We start from the raw sequence: 16,764 nt of genomic DNA on the forward strand, positions 1-16,764 counted from the left end.
TAAAAATTATACACCAGGGTTGGAGGACCATTATTCCCATTCCTAGTTGAGGCTGATCATGTAGAACCTGAGAAACAATGTATTTAAGCTTATGATATATAACCCATTCTCTCTCCAAACACTTGCATGCCAAATCTTGGGATCCAACCAGGAACGCTCAATCCAACTGGTGAAACCATTGCAATCTGTGCTCAGTTTCTAGTCCCAAAATACATTTGGAAATGTCAACCCACTCTTTGGGGTATGGTATATGCTGTCTATTTGCCTGGATAACATGATGCTGCTGTCTTAGGAGACATGTTGAGGAGGAAACACACTCAAAGTTGGGATTCAAGTGGCCATATTATATATACCCTATGAACGGGCTTGGCTGAGAACAGGGAATCAGTTCTAGACATAGGAGGGAGCATTCCTAGTCAGACCTAAATGTGGTGGAAAAATTCTCAGGGTCCCTCATAGCTACCAGGCTTGGGTGAAGTTTAGTTGGGGGAGTTTCTTTACTGGAACCACAAATTGGTGGAAGCGCGTGGAAGTTAACTACTTAAGGCAGATTTAAAAGAATGGCTTAAAGCCATTAACAGTGGAAAAGTTTTGCCTCTATGCTTCTATGGGCATTAGGACCCCTTAGCCTAAGTATCTCCATATTATGGGGACCTATCATTATAAAAATAGTATCAAACAACATAAAATGTATAATTATCACTGACAGATACTATATTAAGCCCTGGGGAGTACAAAGAAATGCAAAAAATAATCTCTGCTCTTGAACTCACAATCTAATGGGGAAAACAATGTTCAAACAATTAAGTCCATACGCATACAGGACAAATAGAAAAGAATTAAGAAAGAAGGCACTAAAACATGAGGGATAAGGTTTCCTGTAAAACAAAGAATTTTGACTGAGACTTGAAGGAGACCAGGGAAGCCAGGAGACAGAGATGAGGAGAGAATTCCAGGCATGAGAGAGAGAGTCAGTAAAAATGCCAAGAGTCAGAAGATGGAAGCCAGTATCATTGGATCAGAGATTAACATAGGAGTGTAAGGTATAAGAAAACTGGGAAAGTATGCATTGGGAGGTGGGGGTGGGGAGGAGGTAGGTCAAGAAGGTAGAGCCAAACAGAGGATTTTATATTTGATCCTGGAAGCGACAGGGAGTCACTGGAGTTTATTGAGGAGGTGGAGTGGGTGTGGTCAGACCTACACTTTAGTGGGTGAGGAGACGATAAACTGGAGTGGAGAGAGACTTGTGGCAGGTCGACTCATCAGCAGGCTGTTGGACTAGTCTAGGCTTGAGGAGAGGGCCTGAAACTTGGTACTGGCAGTTTCAGAGGAAAGGGGGGTATTCAAGAAATACTTCAAAGGTGAAGTCCACCGACCTAGGCAACTGATTGGATATGGGGAGTGGGAGATAGTAAAGAATTGAGGATGATTCCTGCATTGCTAGCCTGAGGTACTGGGAGGAAGCTGTTGCTGCTGACTATGCCTCTCAATCCAAATCACTCTGGCTTCTCTTGATTGGTTAATAACAGCCCCCAGTCCAAGACTCTGAGGCTCATTGCTTAGGCTTTGATGGCTTAGAACGAGTACAAATAGCGATTGTTTTCTGGGAGGGGGAAGAACCTCAAAGTTTCTGGCCAGAAGAACTCCATTCTTCCTTAGATTAATTTGTATGCCATCCCAAAGAGGAATCTGGGATGAGATGGGGTTTGTAGCCTCTACTTCCATAAAGCTTTTGTGGGGTTTCTTTGGTGGATACTTTGGAAATGGGTTTAGAGAGACACAGGATCACTTGAGAGACTCAACTCGAATCAAAAGGAATTTCTTTTTTTTTTTCTTTTTGGTGAGACAGTCAGGGTTAAGTGACTTGCCCAGGGTCACACAGCTAGTAAGTGTCAAGTGTCTGAGGCCAGATTTGAACTTATGTCCTCCTGACACCAGGGCCGGGTCCACTGCACCACCTAACTGCCCCCATCTCTCTTGATTCAATCCAAGATTGGATTAGCCTTTTTGACTGCTCTATCACACTGATGATCCAGAAGAGATATGCAGTCCTCCTAGACCTTTTCAGGTAAACTACTCCATAACTGCCCTCCAATCTTGTACTTGGGAAGTTAATTTTTTTGACTCAAAGTATAAAATTACATATTTAACTTCATTAAATGTCATCTTATTTGATGCAGCCCAATGTTCTGGCCCTTAAAGATCATTTTGGGCCATGACTCTATTATCTAGTGTGTTTGCTATCTTTTGGAGCACTGTAACTTCTGTAGACTTTATAAGCATTCCATTTATGCCTTCTCTCCCCCCCCCCCGGCATTGCTACATATGTTATATTGCACAGGGTCAAATATATACCTCAAAGACACTCTACTTTTACTGGTCTTTGAATCCAGACATTCTAGTAATTATGAATCCACTTAATTATATTATAATCTACTTCACATCTGAGAATAGTATGGGATACCTTATTAGATGTTAGGTAAAATCAAAATAAACATAGATAGATAGGTAGATAGATAGATGAACAAACAAATAAATAGATTGAGATAAAATCAAAATACCTGCAAATGTCTCCTCATCTGCCAGTTCAGTAGTTCTGTCAAATAAAGGAAATAACATTAGTCTGAAAAGACTTATTTCTGATAGAGCCAAATTGGGCTTCCCATGATTATTATTTCCTTTTCTAGATGTTCTTTAACTATGTCTTTAATAATTTTTATTTAATTTTGCCATTGGTCCATAGGTTAAATTAGGAGAATTAATGAAATTCAGCTCACTGGTATATAGGTTGCAGATTCCAATTTCTCTTACCTCTCCTTACCAACTCCTAATCCCAGTTTCTGGAATAAGAACTCGCTATTTAATAAAAACTGCTTGGAAAACTGGAAAAGACGATGGCAGAAACTAGGCATAGACCAAAATCTTACACCCTATACCAAGATAGAGTCAAAGTGGGTACATGATTTAGATATAGAGACTGATATTATAAGCAAGGAATAGTCTACCTATCAGATCTATGGAGAAGGGAAGAATTTATGACCAAACAAGAGATAGAAAACATTATGAAATGCAAAATGGATGACTGATTACATTAAATTGAAGAGGTTTTGCACACACAAAGCCAACACAACCAAGATTAGAAGGGAAGCAGAAAACTGGAAAATTATTTTTACAGTTAGTGTCTCTGATAAAGGCCTCATTTCTTTTCTTTTTTTTTTTGTAGTCAAACTTAATACTGTTTAATAATTATCTAGGACATTGGAATATTTTTGAATTAAGAACATCCCATACTTTCCATCCTTCTCCCAGCGTTTATGTCCTTCAAAATTGTGACTACTAGGACCCTTGGTTTAGCCGACTTGCAGAACCTCATTTTTGTCAGGAGGGGTGAGAAGGAGGGCACATTGTCTATTATGGAAAGAATTTGTGAATGTCACAGAATAGTCATTAGGACACCAGAATTTCCACATTAGGTTTAATAATACTAATGACCGCTGACATGGATATAGCGCTTTAAGGTTTACAAAGTGCTTTATGTACATTATCTCATTTGATCCAAGGCCATTGGAAAATATAGACCCATTTGGAATAATCCCTCTTGATGGAGAGGTACCTCGTGCAAAGAAAGTCAAACACATTATTTTGGCTGCTCACCCTTGCCAGCTGCCACTTATCTTATTTTACATAGAGTAAGCCAGCTGGTCACAGCTGTAGTGATATTGTTTTATACAATAAGGTCTTGTGGTTAGGGCTGGTGCTTCTTGCAGTATATAGATCATGGGTGGTAGATATGCCATAAGTGACACCCAGGCTGTTGATGAAAGAACTCAGGCAGCTTTACGGCAATAAGGTATATTCATCTTGCCTTGGTTTGCTTTGTTCTGACAGTTTGAAAAAGTATAAAAAACACACTTTACCTTTTTGCTTATTGGATTTGTGAAATTATATTGCTTGGGTTTCACTTAAGGACTTCCTAAGCACTATGGTAAAGGCCTCATTTCTAAAATATATAAATAAGAACTGAGTCAAATTTATCAGAATTCAAGTCATTCTCCAATTGACAAATGGTCAAAGGACATGAACAGGCAGTTTTCAGAGGAAGAAATTAAAGTTATCTCTAGTCATATGAAAAAAATGCTCTAAATCACTATTATTAGAGAAATGCAAATGAAAATTACTCTGAGGCACCACATCCTATGTATCAGATTGGCTAACATGACAAAACAGGAAAATGATAAATGTTGGAGAAGATGTGGGAAAATTGGAACACTAATGCATTGTTGGTGGAGTTGTGAACTGATCCAACCATTCTGGAGAACAACTTGGAACTATGACCAAAGGACTATAAAATTGTGCATACCCTTTGACCCAGCAATACATTCACCTCTACATCTGTATCTCAAAGAGATCATATAAATGGGAAAAGGACTCATATGTACAGAAATATTTATAGCAGCTCTTTCTGTGGTGGCAAAGAATTGGAAATTGAGGGGATGTCCATCAATTGGGGAATGGCTGAACAGATGGTGGCATAAATGTAATGGAATACTATTGTGCTATAAGAAATGATGAGCATGCGGACTTCAGAAAAACCTGGAAAGATTTATATGAACTGATGCTGAGTGAAGTGAACAGAACCAGGAGAACACTGTACACAGTAACAGCCACATTGTGCGATGACTGACTTTGAAAGTCTTAACTCTTCTCAGCAATGCAAGGATCTAAGATGACTCCAAAAGCCTCATGATGGAAAATACTATCTACATCCAGAGAAAGAACTATGGAGTCTGAATGAAGATAGAAGTGTACTATTTGCTCACCTTTTCTTTTGTTGTCTTATTTTGTTTCTTCATTCTTGTGGTTCCTCCCGTTAGTTATAATTCTTCTATACATCATGACTAATGTGAAAATATGCTTAATATGAATGTATAAGTAGAGCCTATATCAGATTACACATCATTTTGGGAAGGGGGAGGAGAGAGAGGGGGAGAAAATTTAAAATTCAAAATCTAATGGAAGTGAACAGTGATTCCAATCTGAGCAGTAGATAGCGATCCCATTCTGAGCAGTGATCTCAATCTGAGCAGTAATCCCACCTTGAAGAGTGATCCCACCCTGAAGAGTGATCCCACTCTGAGCAATGATCTTACCCTAAGCAGTAATCACCCTAAGCAGTGATCCTACCTTGAGGAGTGATGCCTATCTGACCAGTAATCCTGGTCTGAGCAGGAATTGATGGGAATGATCCCATTCATTACTTCTTTGATCTTCCTTTCCCCCTCAATATGTCTAAGCCTATGCACACTTCTTGGCCTCCTAATTCTGCTTCTCCAAATCCAACCAGTCCCTTTTGTTTTCTTTGGGTTTTTTATTTCACTAGCATCATATTTAAAGCATTTTCATTCCTGACACTATTCTTTTAATTTCTCCCTCTTTTTAAATTATCATAAACAATCAACAAACTTGACCTTTTCTCCAAAGAACAGAAAAGAACACATGAAATTGTGAATCTCCACTTTGTGTATCTTTTTTAAACATTATATTTCAAATTTAACATTGTAATTCTAACACTGCCCTGCTTTTTGGTATCCCCTTCTAAAATTCCTTCTGCTCTTTTCTGTATATTTCTAAATGATTCATTGATACTGCTCTTTTCTTCCTTTACTGGGTCTTGCTACCTCCTGCAAAATCCTCCCCAAAACAAGTCCTTCCTTATAACAAATAAGTATAATTAGGCAAAAATAAATTCATACATTGTGTTTGAAAATTTATGTCTCACTCTATATTTCTAGCCCATTATTTTTCTGCCAAAGAGGTGAGAAACATTCCCTGTACTATTCTTACAAGACTGTGATAGTCTTTTACATTCTTATATTGATCTTCTGTATATACTTTTGTTTGTATCTTCTGTACCAGCTTTAAAAATTCTGTTCTGGTCAATGGGTTCCCTGTAATCCACATCTGTATCTTTAGAAAATCTCCCCATTTTTTTTCTCAGTGGAATTGTTTCTTTTTATGTCTTCAGAATACCATTCTTGAGAGTTTCCTATTCTTCCTAGGATGATTTTCCCTGCAATTAATAACAATAATAATGATGATAATAAATGAGTCATATAGCATTTTAAAGTTTGCAAAACTCTCTCTATTTATTCACATCTCTATCTAACCGCATTTGATGCTCACAATGACTAGGTACTATTTATTACCAGGTTCGTCTTATAAATGAGAACACTGAGGCTGTAGAACTTTAAATCATGAGATCTGACCTATCTTTTTCTTTTCTGAATGCCTTGAAATTTGCTCTCCAAAATTGGTGGTGCATGTCAGACTCCGCCATGCTTTCCTTTTCTTCTCTATCACAAAATCTGGGAAGTAGAGGTCACTTCCTAACAAGATCCCCCTCATTTCTACTCCTCTGGTCACCAGTTTTTCCTGGTGGCCAAGAATTAGGTCCAAATGAGAAGGTCCTGTCATCAGTACCTCCTACTTTTTGAAAGACGAAATTGTCTTTAAGGTATGTCAAGAAGTTATTACTTGCTTTGCTTTTAGTAGAGGACACTCCAGTGGTGAGTCTAGCAGGTGTCCAGGTGTTTTCCAAAGTTCCCAGTCACTACTATTTCATGCCCCTGAGATAAGCCTGCAATCTCTTCCCCACAGATTCCTCCATCTGCTTCTTCTCTCTGCCCAGGTACTCTGCAGCATATGCTAATGATGCATTGCATTTATTTCTATCTCCAGTTATCATCATGTACACATTGTCCTCATTCTGCATCTTGGATTTTCTCACATTGCAGTTCTCTCTCTCTCTCTCTGTCTCTCTCTGTCTCTCTCTGTCTCTGCTCTGTCTCTCTCTCTCTCTCTCTCTCTCTCTCTCTCTCTCTCTCTCTTCTCTCTCTCTCTCTCTCTCTCTCTCTCTCTCTCTCTCTCTCTCTCTCTCTCTCTCTCTCTCTCTCTCTCTGTCTCTCTCTCCCTCTCTCTCTCTCTCTCTCTCTCTCTCTCTCTCTCTCTCTCTCTCTCTCTCTCTCTCTCTGTCTCTCTCTCTCTCTCTCCCTCTCTCCCTCTCTCTCTCTCTCTCTCTCTCTCTCTCTCTCTGTCTCTCTCTCTCTCTCTCTCTCTCTCTCTCTCTCTCTCTCTCTCTCTCTCTCTCTCTCTCTCTCTTCTCTCTCTCTTCTCTCTCTCTCTCTCTGTCTCTCTCTGTCTCTCTCTCTCTCTCCTCTCTCTCTCTCTCTCTCTCTCTCTCTCTCTCTCTCTCTCTCTCTCTCTCTCTCTCCTCTCTCTCTTTTCTCTTTATATCTCCTCCACACACTTTTACCTGTCCTGTTCATTTCAAATAAGTCGTATCTGCATGGCCATATTCCAGTCGTGTGCTTGATCCCCATAAACCTCAGATTGAGATGAGGTTAACGTGGCATTCTTCCTTCACGACCTTCATTTCACCGTGCTCAGTAGGCCACTAGGTGGCGCCATAGTGCAAAGAGCGCTGAGCCTCGAGTGAGTCAGAAAGACCTGAGCTTAGCTCCACCCTCAGAGCCTCACTAGCTGTGTGACTCTGGGCAAGTCACTCAATTTCTGTTTACCTCAATTTCCTCAATTGTGATGATAAAATGAGACAACATTTGCAAAAAGCTTACTTAGCACAATGCCTGTCACGAAGTAGATGCTTGATAAATGCTTATTCTGTTTCCCTCCTCATTATTCTTAATTTGTATGTAGCTACCTGAGACTGGCCTTTGTTGCTGGCTCCTTTCATGGGTTTGGTTTTTCTGTGAATTTGTGAGCCTCTCTGCTGCCATTTGCCTAACATTATGCTCTCCCTGGGTCATTTTACCGCTCCAGGGATGGCTTGGAGTTCCCCAATTTATTCTCTCAATGAATCCCATTATAATCGGGGTGCAAATATGTCAGTCACTCCTATTAAATCCTGACTCCACGCCTGTGTCCCCAGCGTGATGGGCCGTGCTAGATCCATGCAGCTGCAATGCCCAGTGGAGTGAGAAGAGCAGGACACTTAATGGATACCACCTGTCTGGGGGTGAGATGTCAGGGCTCCACCACTTCCAGCCTTCCAGGACCTGACACGATCAGTTGATGTTTTATATAAACATAAGCTCCTTTTCCTGCCTTGGTTCTCATTGGTACTCTTTTCATCTCTTTCATGAGCATATGCTATATTGTGGTGTTAATCAATCCACATTTATTAAATCCCTACTACGTGCCAGGCACTGTGCCAAGCACTGGAGATATAAAAAGAGGCAAAAGACAGCTCTTCAACCTCAAGGAGCTTACAGTCTGATGGGGAAACAACAAATAAACTAACGTAGACAAACAAACAAGATAAATAAGAAATAACAGAGGGCAGGTACTGGAATTAAGAAGGATGCAAATGAGGTGACTTCCCTATCCTTGACAGTGAGAAGATTTTGTCATAAAAATCTTTTTTCATCTTCATTCTGTTTATTTTTCTCCTTCTAGTTTCACCCTTAAAGGCCCACAGGACAGCTTTTAAAAATTGAGTCTCTTGCCCATCCCCTCTCCCAATTTTATTGCTTTTGGCTTTTACAATGTGATAATCTCACACTTCTTTTTTTCCTGAGATTGTACAAATGAAATTATATTGTAAACTCCTGGCTGCCTGTATCCCTCTGGTTAGCAAGTAAGTCAAGTGTTTGCTGACTCAAGACGTTTTTAAAACTTGTTTATTCTTATTATGGAGATGGGTGCTTATTATCTATTATGGTATTATGCCTCCCTCACTTAGCTCTGTGCCTGGCACAGAGTGGGCACTTAATACATGTTGATTGCTAAGAGCTGGCATCTAAGTATCTGAACTGGTGACTCTTAGCATCTCTGTTGCTCCATCGATCTGTAACACAATTTACCTGCAAGGGTTTGTGCACATTGCTGAACTGAGGATCAGAAGGTCTGTGATAGGAGCAGTTGCAAGCTGAAGCCAAGAGGTGGACCTGGGGTCCTGACCAGAGAAGGTTTTGAGTATCTGGTGACCTAAGATGCCGAATTTCCTATTCTGGTCAGGACACAAGCTTCCATGAAACCATGATGTGTTTAGTAGGGCTCATGAGATCTAGGGTAAAATAAGCTAGATTTTCTTTATGTCTGCTGTTTCCTTCATAGAATGTAAAATCCCTGAGGGAAGAGATTGTTCTGGTTTTGCTTTTATACTCTAAGCACTGAGCACAGTGCCTGATACATAGCAGGCATTTAAAATGCTTATTGAGTTTTGCTCTGGATTTTTTTTTTTAGCAATTAGTACCCACAACGATGACATCACACCATCAATACATCCTAAACATGATGGAGCTTATCAGCTTTTAGAGGGTAAATTTTTATTTGTACGGCCAAGAATATGATTTTATCAAAATGGCTGCATCTGTTGTCACCACTGACCCACCCCGTTTTTAGCACTAACGGACAAGGCTGTCACGTTGTGGCTCCTGCACAGCTGATCAGATCTTTTCTTACCTTGGTGTGTACTAGCTTTCCAAACCTGGGCTTCACTGCGATGTTTCTCAAACCAATGATATCCATATTGGTCATGTGTCAAGAAGGTGACTGCCATGAAGTGAGAGCTGTATTGTATAGGAAAGTTTTCTAAAATCAGGAGGAAGGACCTATTTAGTCTCTTTGGAGCCTATTTTCACAAACAAGCAAAATGGAAAGAATGAGATGAACAAACTCTAGTAGGACTTTGGGTCCAGAAGGCACTTTTATTTATTCAAAAAAATATCCAAGGCACAACCAGACTCAAGCAGCATATTTCATCCAATAGATGGTGTCATTATGAACAAAAGTATTCTATTTGTAAAGAAGAGAGAGGCATAGAGGAAGAGGACTGATCTGCGAGTTAACCGGTTCTTAGTCCTGGGTGCTTAATCCTGGCTCTGCCCCTAATTTGCTTTGCAAATCACTTGATTTCTCTGAGTCCCAGTTTCTTCCCCTTTGAAAAAAAGCACGTTGTACTAGGTGACCCCCTAAGGTCCCTTCTAGCCCACATAGTCTATTCTATTCAAACCTATAGAATTACAATGATTAGTTTTCCCAAAGGTATGTTGAAAGAAGTAATATAGACATTGTTAAACTACTGTCTAAACTACATGCATGTTAGTCCTTTTATATGTTTATACTGCATAAACATATGTGATGATAACACAGGATAGTCACAAATTATCACATTCTATTGCAAACCTAAAAAACATCTTTTAGGTTTCATGCTACAAAAACTGGAGGATTTAGAAGGAGAGCCGCAGCTCAAACAGGGGACTGGCATAGTCACCAAAGCTCGGGAATTGAACTCTTGTCCTAGGGCTCTTGTCCTAGCTCATCCTTGGCTTGTCTATTTTTTCTCATCCCACCTTGGGAATGCAGCTCCTAGACCTCATACTACAAACCAGGAGACTCAAAAGGACAGCCGCAGCTCAAACAGGGCGCTGATGTAGTCCCCGTTCTCGGGATCTAGCTTCAGGGCTCTCTCATAGCATTCGATGGCTTGTCTCTTTTGTCCCTTCAGCTTGTGAATGAAACCCAGGGCCCCCCAGCTCTTTACATCAACGGCATTCTCATAGAGTCTCCGCGTGGCCAATCTCTGCAGAGCACTAATCAGTTTGGAGGTAATAGAAGACTCCACTTTGATTTTTACACCTTCTAAATAATGGTACATAGCTGCATCCTCAGATTTCCTGTGGGTCTCCTGAAAGCGGCCATAATGGAAATGGACCTGTTGCTTGTTCTCGTCCGTCACGTGCTGCAGGTGAAGGGCCTTCTGAAATACATCTTCTGCCTTTTCATACTGACCGGCCTCTGCGTACATGTTGGCTAGGTCTGTGTAGGCAAACACAAACATGGAGTTCTGCTCCATGGCTGCTCGAAAATGAAATATGGCAGACTGAATCAGCTCCCGTTTCTCTTTCTCTTTTTCCCTGGGTCGTTTTTTGGTCGACTGTTTCACAAGGATCATCAGAACTTTGTAGCAAACCCCTATCTGGTGATGCAAGAAAGCAGAAGTGGGTGTTGCCTGCAAGGCGATTTTTAGGAGCTGAAGAGCTTTACTGGGGGAGTTTTGTCTCCGGTAAAATTTCGCTGCATATCGAAGGACATAAGGCTGTGAGGACATCTTTTCCAAAGCCTCTCGAATGTACCGTTCTCCCTCAGCTTCCTGCTTTAGGTCTTGAAGCTTCAGGGCAAGTAGGGCCATGACAAATGTGTTGTCCGGATTCAGTTCCACTGCTCTCCGGAGAGGGTCCAGGGAGGATACCCTTTGGCAGGAATATTCCTTATCATCCAGACGATAGACTGCGATGGCAAAGCCAGAGTTGAACTCAGGGTTGTCGGGTTCTATTTTCAGGGCCTTCTCAAAACATGCCTTGGCCCTCTCATAATACTTCCTTCCACACTTTAGCAGAGCCCACCCCTCCTCACAGTAAACCTCGGGGCATTCTATCTTATAGCGGGAGGAATTGGGCAGCTTCCGGTAGCCTTTTTGCACCTTGTCTGCATAATACTGAGCTTTGGAAAATCTTTCCATGTAATAATACACCCAGGCAAAATTCCCCCAGGTAACAAGGCTTCTTATTTCCACTTGGTCAGCATGCTCCACCTGGATTCTCTCTTCTGCATGTTTTAAGCATCTCAGTGCCTCCTCATTTTGACCTTTCAGATGTTTTACATAGGCCAATAGGTTATAAAGGGTGACTTTGGATTTCATATCTAGGAATTCAATCTGGTCAATTATTGTGTCTTCCAGATTAAGTAGATCAATGTCTTCCTTCAGCAAGTTCCATGTAAAATGGCATTTCAGCTGCCTCAGAATAATTTTTAAGGAATTCCTAGGCATTTGACTGCAAAAGATAAAATCAATTTCAATTTAGAAGAACCAATGGAAATGACAAGGGATTAATAATTCCCCAAACAGTGAAATCTCTTATTTACAGTATCATGAGTTTCCCTGCCTTTCAAATAACAGCTTTTCCCACTGCTGTGGATCTGAACTGGTAACTAATAGGGTAATTTTCTGCCATCTGATGCTACTAGTAGTAGTAGCAGTAGTAGTAATAGTAGTAGTAGTAGTAGTATAGTAGTAGTAGTAGTAGTAGTAGTAGTAGTAGTAGTAGTTGCAGCAGCAGCAGCACCAGCACCAGCAGCAGCAATAGTTGCTGCAAGAGGACCTGAGTTCAAATCCCACAAGGTCTGTGATCTAGGCCAAATCCCTTCACTTGGACCTATATTTCTTCAACCATAATAAAATGACTCTAATAAAAGTACTCAACTCACAGGATTGTTGTGAGATTCAGATAAGATAATGTTGGTAAAGTGCTTCACAAACCTTAAAACTCAACTTAGATGCTATTTATTATTATTATTTCACTCTATCTGAGCTTATGTCACAAATGCACATGAAATCTGTGAAACAAAGGCCACTTTGCAAACTACAAATTAATGCTTTGGTCTTTTGGCAGGCGAGCTACTTAGAATTTCCCATAAAAAAGGCTAGTGACCTAAGCAGAGGAGGGATTGGTAATAATCTGCCTTTTAAAGAAGGCTCTCTCCGTTGCTTGGTATGGAGAAAATATCCATAATGATTCATTTACATAAGATATGGGCATGCAATGTGGTTTAATGTGTTTCATTACATGGAAGGAGTGTGTTGGCTCTGGAATCAAAGGTCTGGGGTTCAAATTTCAGCTTTGCCCCTTACTATGTGAACCTGGGGAAGTTACTTAGCTCCATTTTTCTCATCAGAAAAGGAGGTAAGTGGACTATATGGCTTCTCTGGTGCCTTTTAGCTCTGTATTTCTGATTCCATGTAAATATGATCCCTCAGCACAGGTTTAACAAAAATAGCCCAAACCCATGGCTCTTCTCTCCAATGATCTAAGCAGACTACCCAGATATAGTGCAAACCTGAAGGTATGGAAAAAGGTTAGTGCTGTAATCAAATAAAATTCGCAACACAATTAATGACACATTTATGGATGCCGATCATGGTTGAGTGATATGGTAATTAGGCACAGACCGTTAAACTCTTCAAGTAAATGACTGCAATGGCTCCTACTTTCAGTCAAACTAAGTATTTCTGGGGCCAGCTAAAGGAGGGCCATAGCTATTATAAGAGCCTATGTGATGGGCAAGTGACTTCTTCCTGGGCTCCAATATTTTACAAATGTAAAATGAGGGGAATCAGACCAGATGATCTCCATGATTCTATGGTATTTAAAGGTCCCTCTAAGGCCTTTGATATGGAATCTAGGGAGTCTTAATACTCTCCTTCTCTAGTAGGGTATGCAACTAGCCCAGATAGTTTAAGAACTCCTGAATGACAGGTGCACCTGTTCCTAGGTGTCAGGAACAAGGCAGGCTCCCAGAGCTTAAGGCAGAGTAGCACCTGCTAAATGTGGGGGTGAGGAGAAGACAAGGCATGGGGCCAAATTAGGGGTGACTTTACCTATAGGCAGGGTAAGTCAAATGATTTTTTTTTTGGTGAGGCATTTGGGGTTAAGTGACTTGCCCAGGGTCACAGCTAGTGAGTGTTATGTGTCTGAGGCTGGATTTGAACGCAGGTCCTCCTGGCTCCAGGGCCGGTGCTCTATCCACTGTGCCACTTAGCTGCCTTGTCAAATGGTAATTTAAGGGAAAATGGAAGACCCTAAATCCCAAACTTTCATATACATAGATGTATGTATATGTGCATATATGTATACATGAAAATTTATTATATAACTGTATAGATATATAGTGGATATATGAATGGATATATATATCTCCTGCATGAAACGTGAAATTATGCCAATTAAATATTCATGTGGGATAACAAACCAACCCCCTTGAGAGGAGGGGTAGGGTGGGGATGGTTGATGTCATTTAGGCAGCTTGAGTAATTCACAGCCTTTACTCAACATTCTTAAACAAATGAAATTGTGTTAAAAAGATGGACAGGAAGGGCAGCCTGATTTAGTTAAAAGTGGAATGTAGGAATAAGCAAGATGCCTGGTGTCTACTTCTTATCTGAATATTAGCTACATGTATAGCCCTGGGCAAAGGACATAATCTCTTTGGGTCTCCTTTTTGTGATCTATGAAATGGGAGTCCACTAGTGAATTTTAGGGCTAGAAGAGACCACAGAGATTATCTAATCCAACTTCTTCACTTTACAGATGAGGAAACCGAGGCACAGAGAAGTAAAAGGACTTGCTCAACCTCTGCCCAGTGAACTGAGAATCAAAGGAAAGAAACAAGCATTTATTAACTGCCTACTATATGCTAAACTCTTTACAAATATCTCATTTGATCTTTGAAGCAACCTTGGGAGGTAGGTGCTATTGTTAGCCCCTTCTTATAGTTGAGGAAACTGAGACAAACAGAGGTTAAGTGACTTGGTCAAGATCATACCTTAAGTATCCCCTGTACTTAGCATTGTGGCTGGCACGTAGTAGGTGCTTAATAAATGTTTATTGTGTTGTATTTTGCAGAGGAGCCAACCAAGGCCCAGAGAGGTTGAGTTGCACTAGGTTACACAGTAACTGGCAAAGCTGAAGTTCGAATCTAGGCTCTCTTGTTTCAGGGTTAGCACTGGGCACTATACCCTCCTCCTTTCATTTGATTAAATGTGTTGTCACATTGCATGCATAGTGTAAATTAGTGGCAGACCTCTCACTCATGGCCTGATACTCCCAGTTCAAAGATATTTCCTTTGCACCACCCTTTTGAATGGGTGGGTGGGGGGCCCTACAAAGGCAATAGGGCCCTGAGGGTAGAGGTACCTGGACTTGGAAAAAGGGCAGGGGTCCAGAAAGGGGAGAAAGGAGCATACTAATGACAAACTTTACTTGGAAATTTTGTCTGGAATGGGGCTGCTCCCACAGTCTCAGGGAAAGTGAAAGGGTTAACCATTAAATCATATATGGTGACCCAGAAAAGACCTTGAAATAAGGGGATTAAAGGCAGCAAGCAGGTGGGCACCACCCTAAATGTCCAGTTCACTTGGACAAACTCTTCTGTGACCCTGGAGACTACTGGAACCTTTCATAATTCTCAGGCAGTTGCAGAAGCAAGAATTTGGTCTGTGAGCAGGAGCCAAAGGGGTGGAGGGGGAGGGGAAGACAGAAGGAGGGAGAAAGGGGGAGGGGAGATAGTGGGGAGCAAAGATGCAATCTCCCCTCTCTAGCTATACACCCTTCCACCTACAAAGGATCAGGGCTTGGTGTAGGAGAGCAAACAGGCAGTGTGGAACTTGGCCCTACACTGCCTACGTGGGCAGGATTTCAGGATTTTGACCTCCCTTCTAGCAGTCTCCTGGAACAGGGAGGGGGGCCCGACCTCACCAGCCACATATAACCAGAACTTTGGTGGGCCGAGTTTCCACCTCCTCACACTCTCTGCCAGAAAGGGGAGCAGTACTTCAGAATGGGTGAAAAGATGGCTGTCTCTGTCCTCAAAAGAGAGAGCAAGCTTGCTCCTCCCCTATCCCCCTCAAGCCTCACACCTCATTTTTTGAACCCCTGGGCAGCCTTCCTTGGGGCCAAGAGGAGGCAGAACCAGAGCAATCTAGGATCTGCAGAAAGTCCTATGCAAACAGCCTGGGGCGCGAGGGGAGGGTTTGGGGGGCAGAGTGGGTAGGTTAGGGACAGAGGGCTGCAGTCGGAGGCTACTGCTCCTGCCCATCCCCGAGGTCTCAGCTCTTTGTCTATGGAGGGAGGAGCTGTGCTGTTAGGGTGGCTGGCTCGTCCCCAAACATTGCAAAGGGCTCCAGGCGTACAGTCTTGGTTACACCCCCATTACCACATAAATTAGAAAACGTGAGGCAATTCTTTTGTCATTAAGACACAAAGCAGAGCAGACCTTTTTTTTTCCACTGAGACTTTTTTTTTTTAACAAATAAGTCACCCACTCTGACTGCGAAGTATGAAAAACAAAACAAGCCAAAAACCTTATTCAAAGTTTGCAAAAGTCGCCTTGTAAGTTTCCTGTATCTCTAGCGGCGAGCTCCATTTCTGGCTCTGACTTGGATCCGGTGGCTCTCTGGTGTTCTTGCCTCTCCCCTTCCTACCCCGGGATGGTAGGAAGTGCTGGGCAGCGTCGGTCAGGGCACAGAGGATCCCTGAAGGAGTCCCGTCCGACTGATGCGAAATGGCCTGGCTAACTAAAGAGAGCCGCGGTCCGCACCTGCATCTGGACTTTTCCTTGCTCAAACACCTGAATTCAAGGAAAGTCTCGTTTGGAAAAGCTGCAAAGGGACTAAGGAGGTTCGGGGGAGAGAAGGCAGAGAAAGCCATTTATTTACCTCATGCTGGCTAGGGACTGGTCTGCAGCCGCTCTAGTCTCGGGGATTTCTTCTCCGTTTTTTTGACTACTCCTTCTCGCAGTTTCTTCGCTGGGAAAGTTACAGGCTTAATTGTTGGGAGTTTTGTTGTTGCTGCTGTTCTTGCCTTTTTATTATTTCTTCTTCTTATTGTTTGTTTAAAGTTGAGCAACGTGGAGAAAAACGGAAACCGGAAAGTGAGACTGCTTCCCAGCTGAACTGGATCCTGTTGGGGGGTGGGTGGAATCTGACGTGAGTGGAGAGAGCTCTGAGCTGAGGGCTGTTAGAGGCCCTGCTTCTCAGAAGAAACCCTCTCTTGCTGGAGTAAGTGTTCTGTTGCGAGCTTTTGCAGAAAGCTGATTGATTTCTCCCGAAATTTACAAGTATTGGATGGAGAAGGGATGTTGGGGAGAGTTGGTAAATAGCCTGGGGGCCAATCAACACCTGACTCAGCG

General features: G+C 41.9%; 1 protein-coding gene across 1 annotated transcript; it reads right to left on the reverse strand.

Moving 5' to 3' along the window:
- Window positions 1-9,705: 9,705 nt before the first annotated feature.
- Window positions 9,706-16,764, reverse strand: LOC110192778 (interferon-induced protein with tetratricopeptide repeats 5-like). Its single transcript, XM_020964165.2, has 2 exons — window positions 16,292-16,764; window positions 9,706-11,852 (listed from the first exon to the last, which is right to left on the reverse strand). Exons 1-2 carry the CDS (start codon window positions 16,294-16,296, stop codon window positions 10,415-10,417), a joined length of 1,443 nt encoding a protein of 480 aa, XP_020819824.1. The 5' UTR covers window positions 16,297-16,764; the 3' UTR covers window positions 9,706-10,414.

The sequence above is a fragment of the Phascolarctos cinereus genome, unplaced genomic scaffold, assembly GCF_003287225.1.
Source record: "Phascolarctos cinereus isolate Bilbo 61053 unplaced genomic scaffold, phaCin_HiC Scaffold_3;HRSCAF=262, whole genome shotgun sequence".
NCBI lineage: Eukaryota > Metazoa > Chordata > Mammalia > Diprotodontia > Phascolarctidae > Phascolarctos > Phascolarctos cinereus.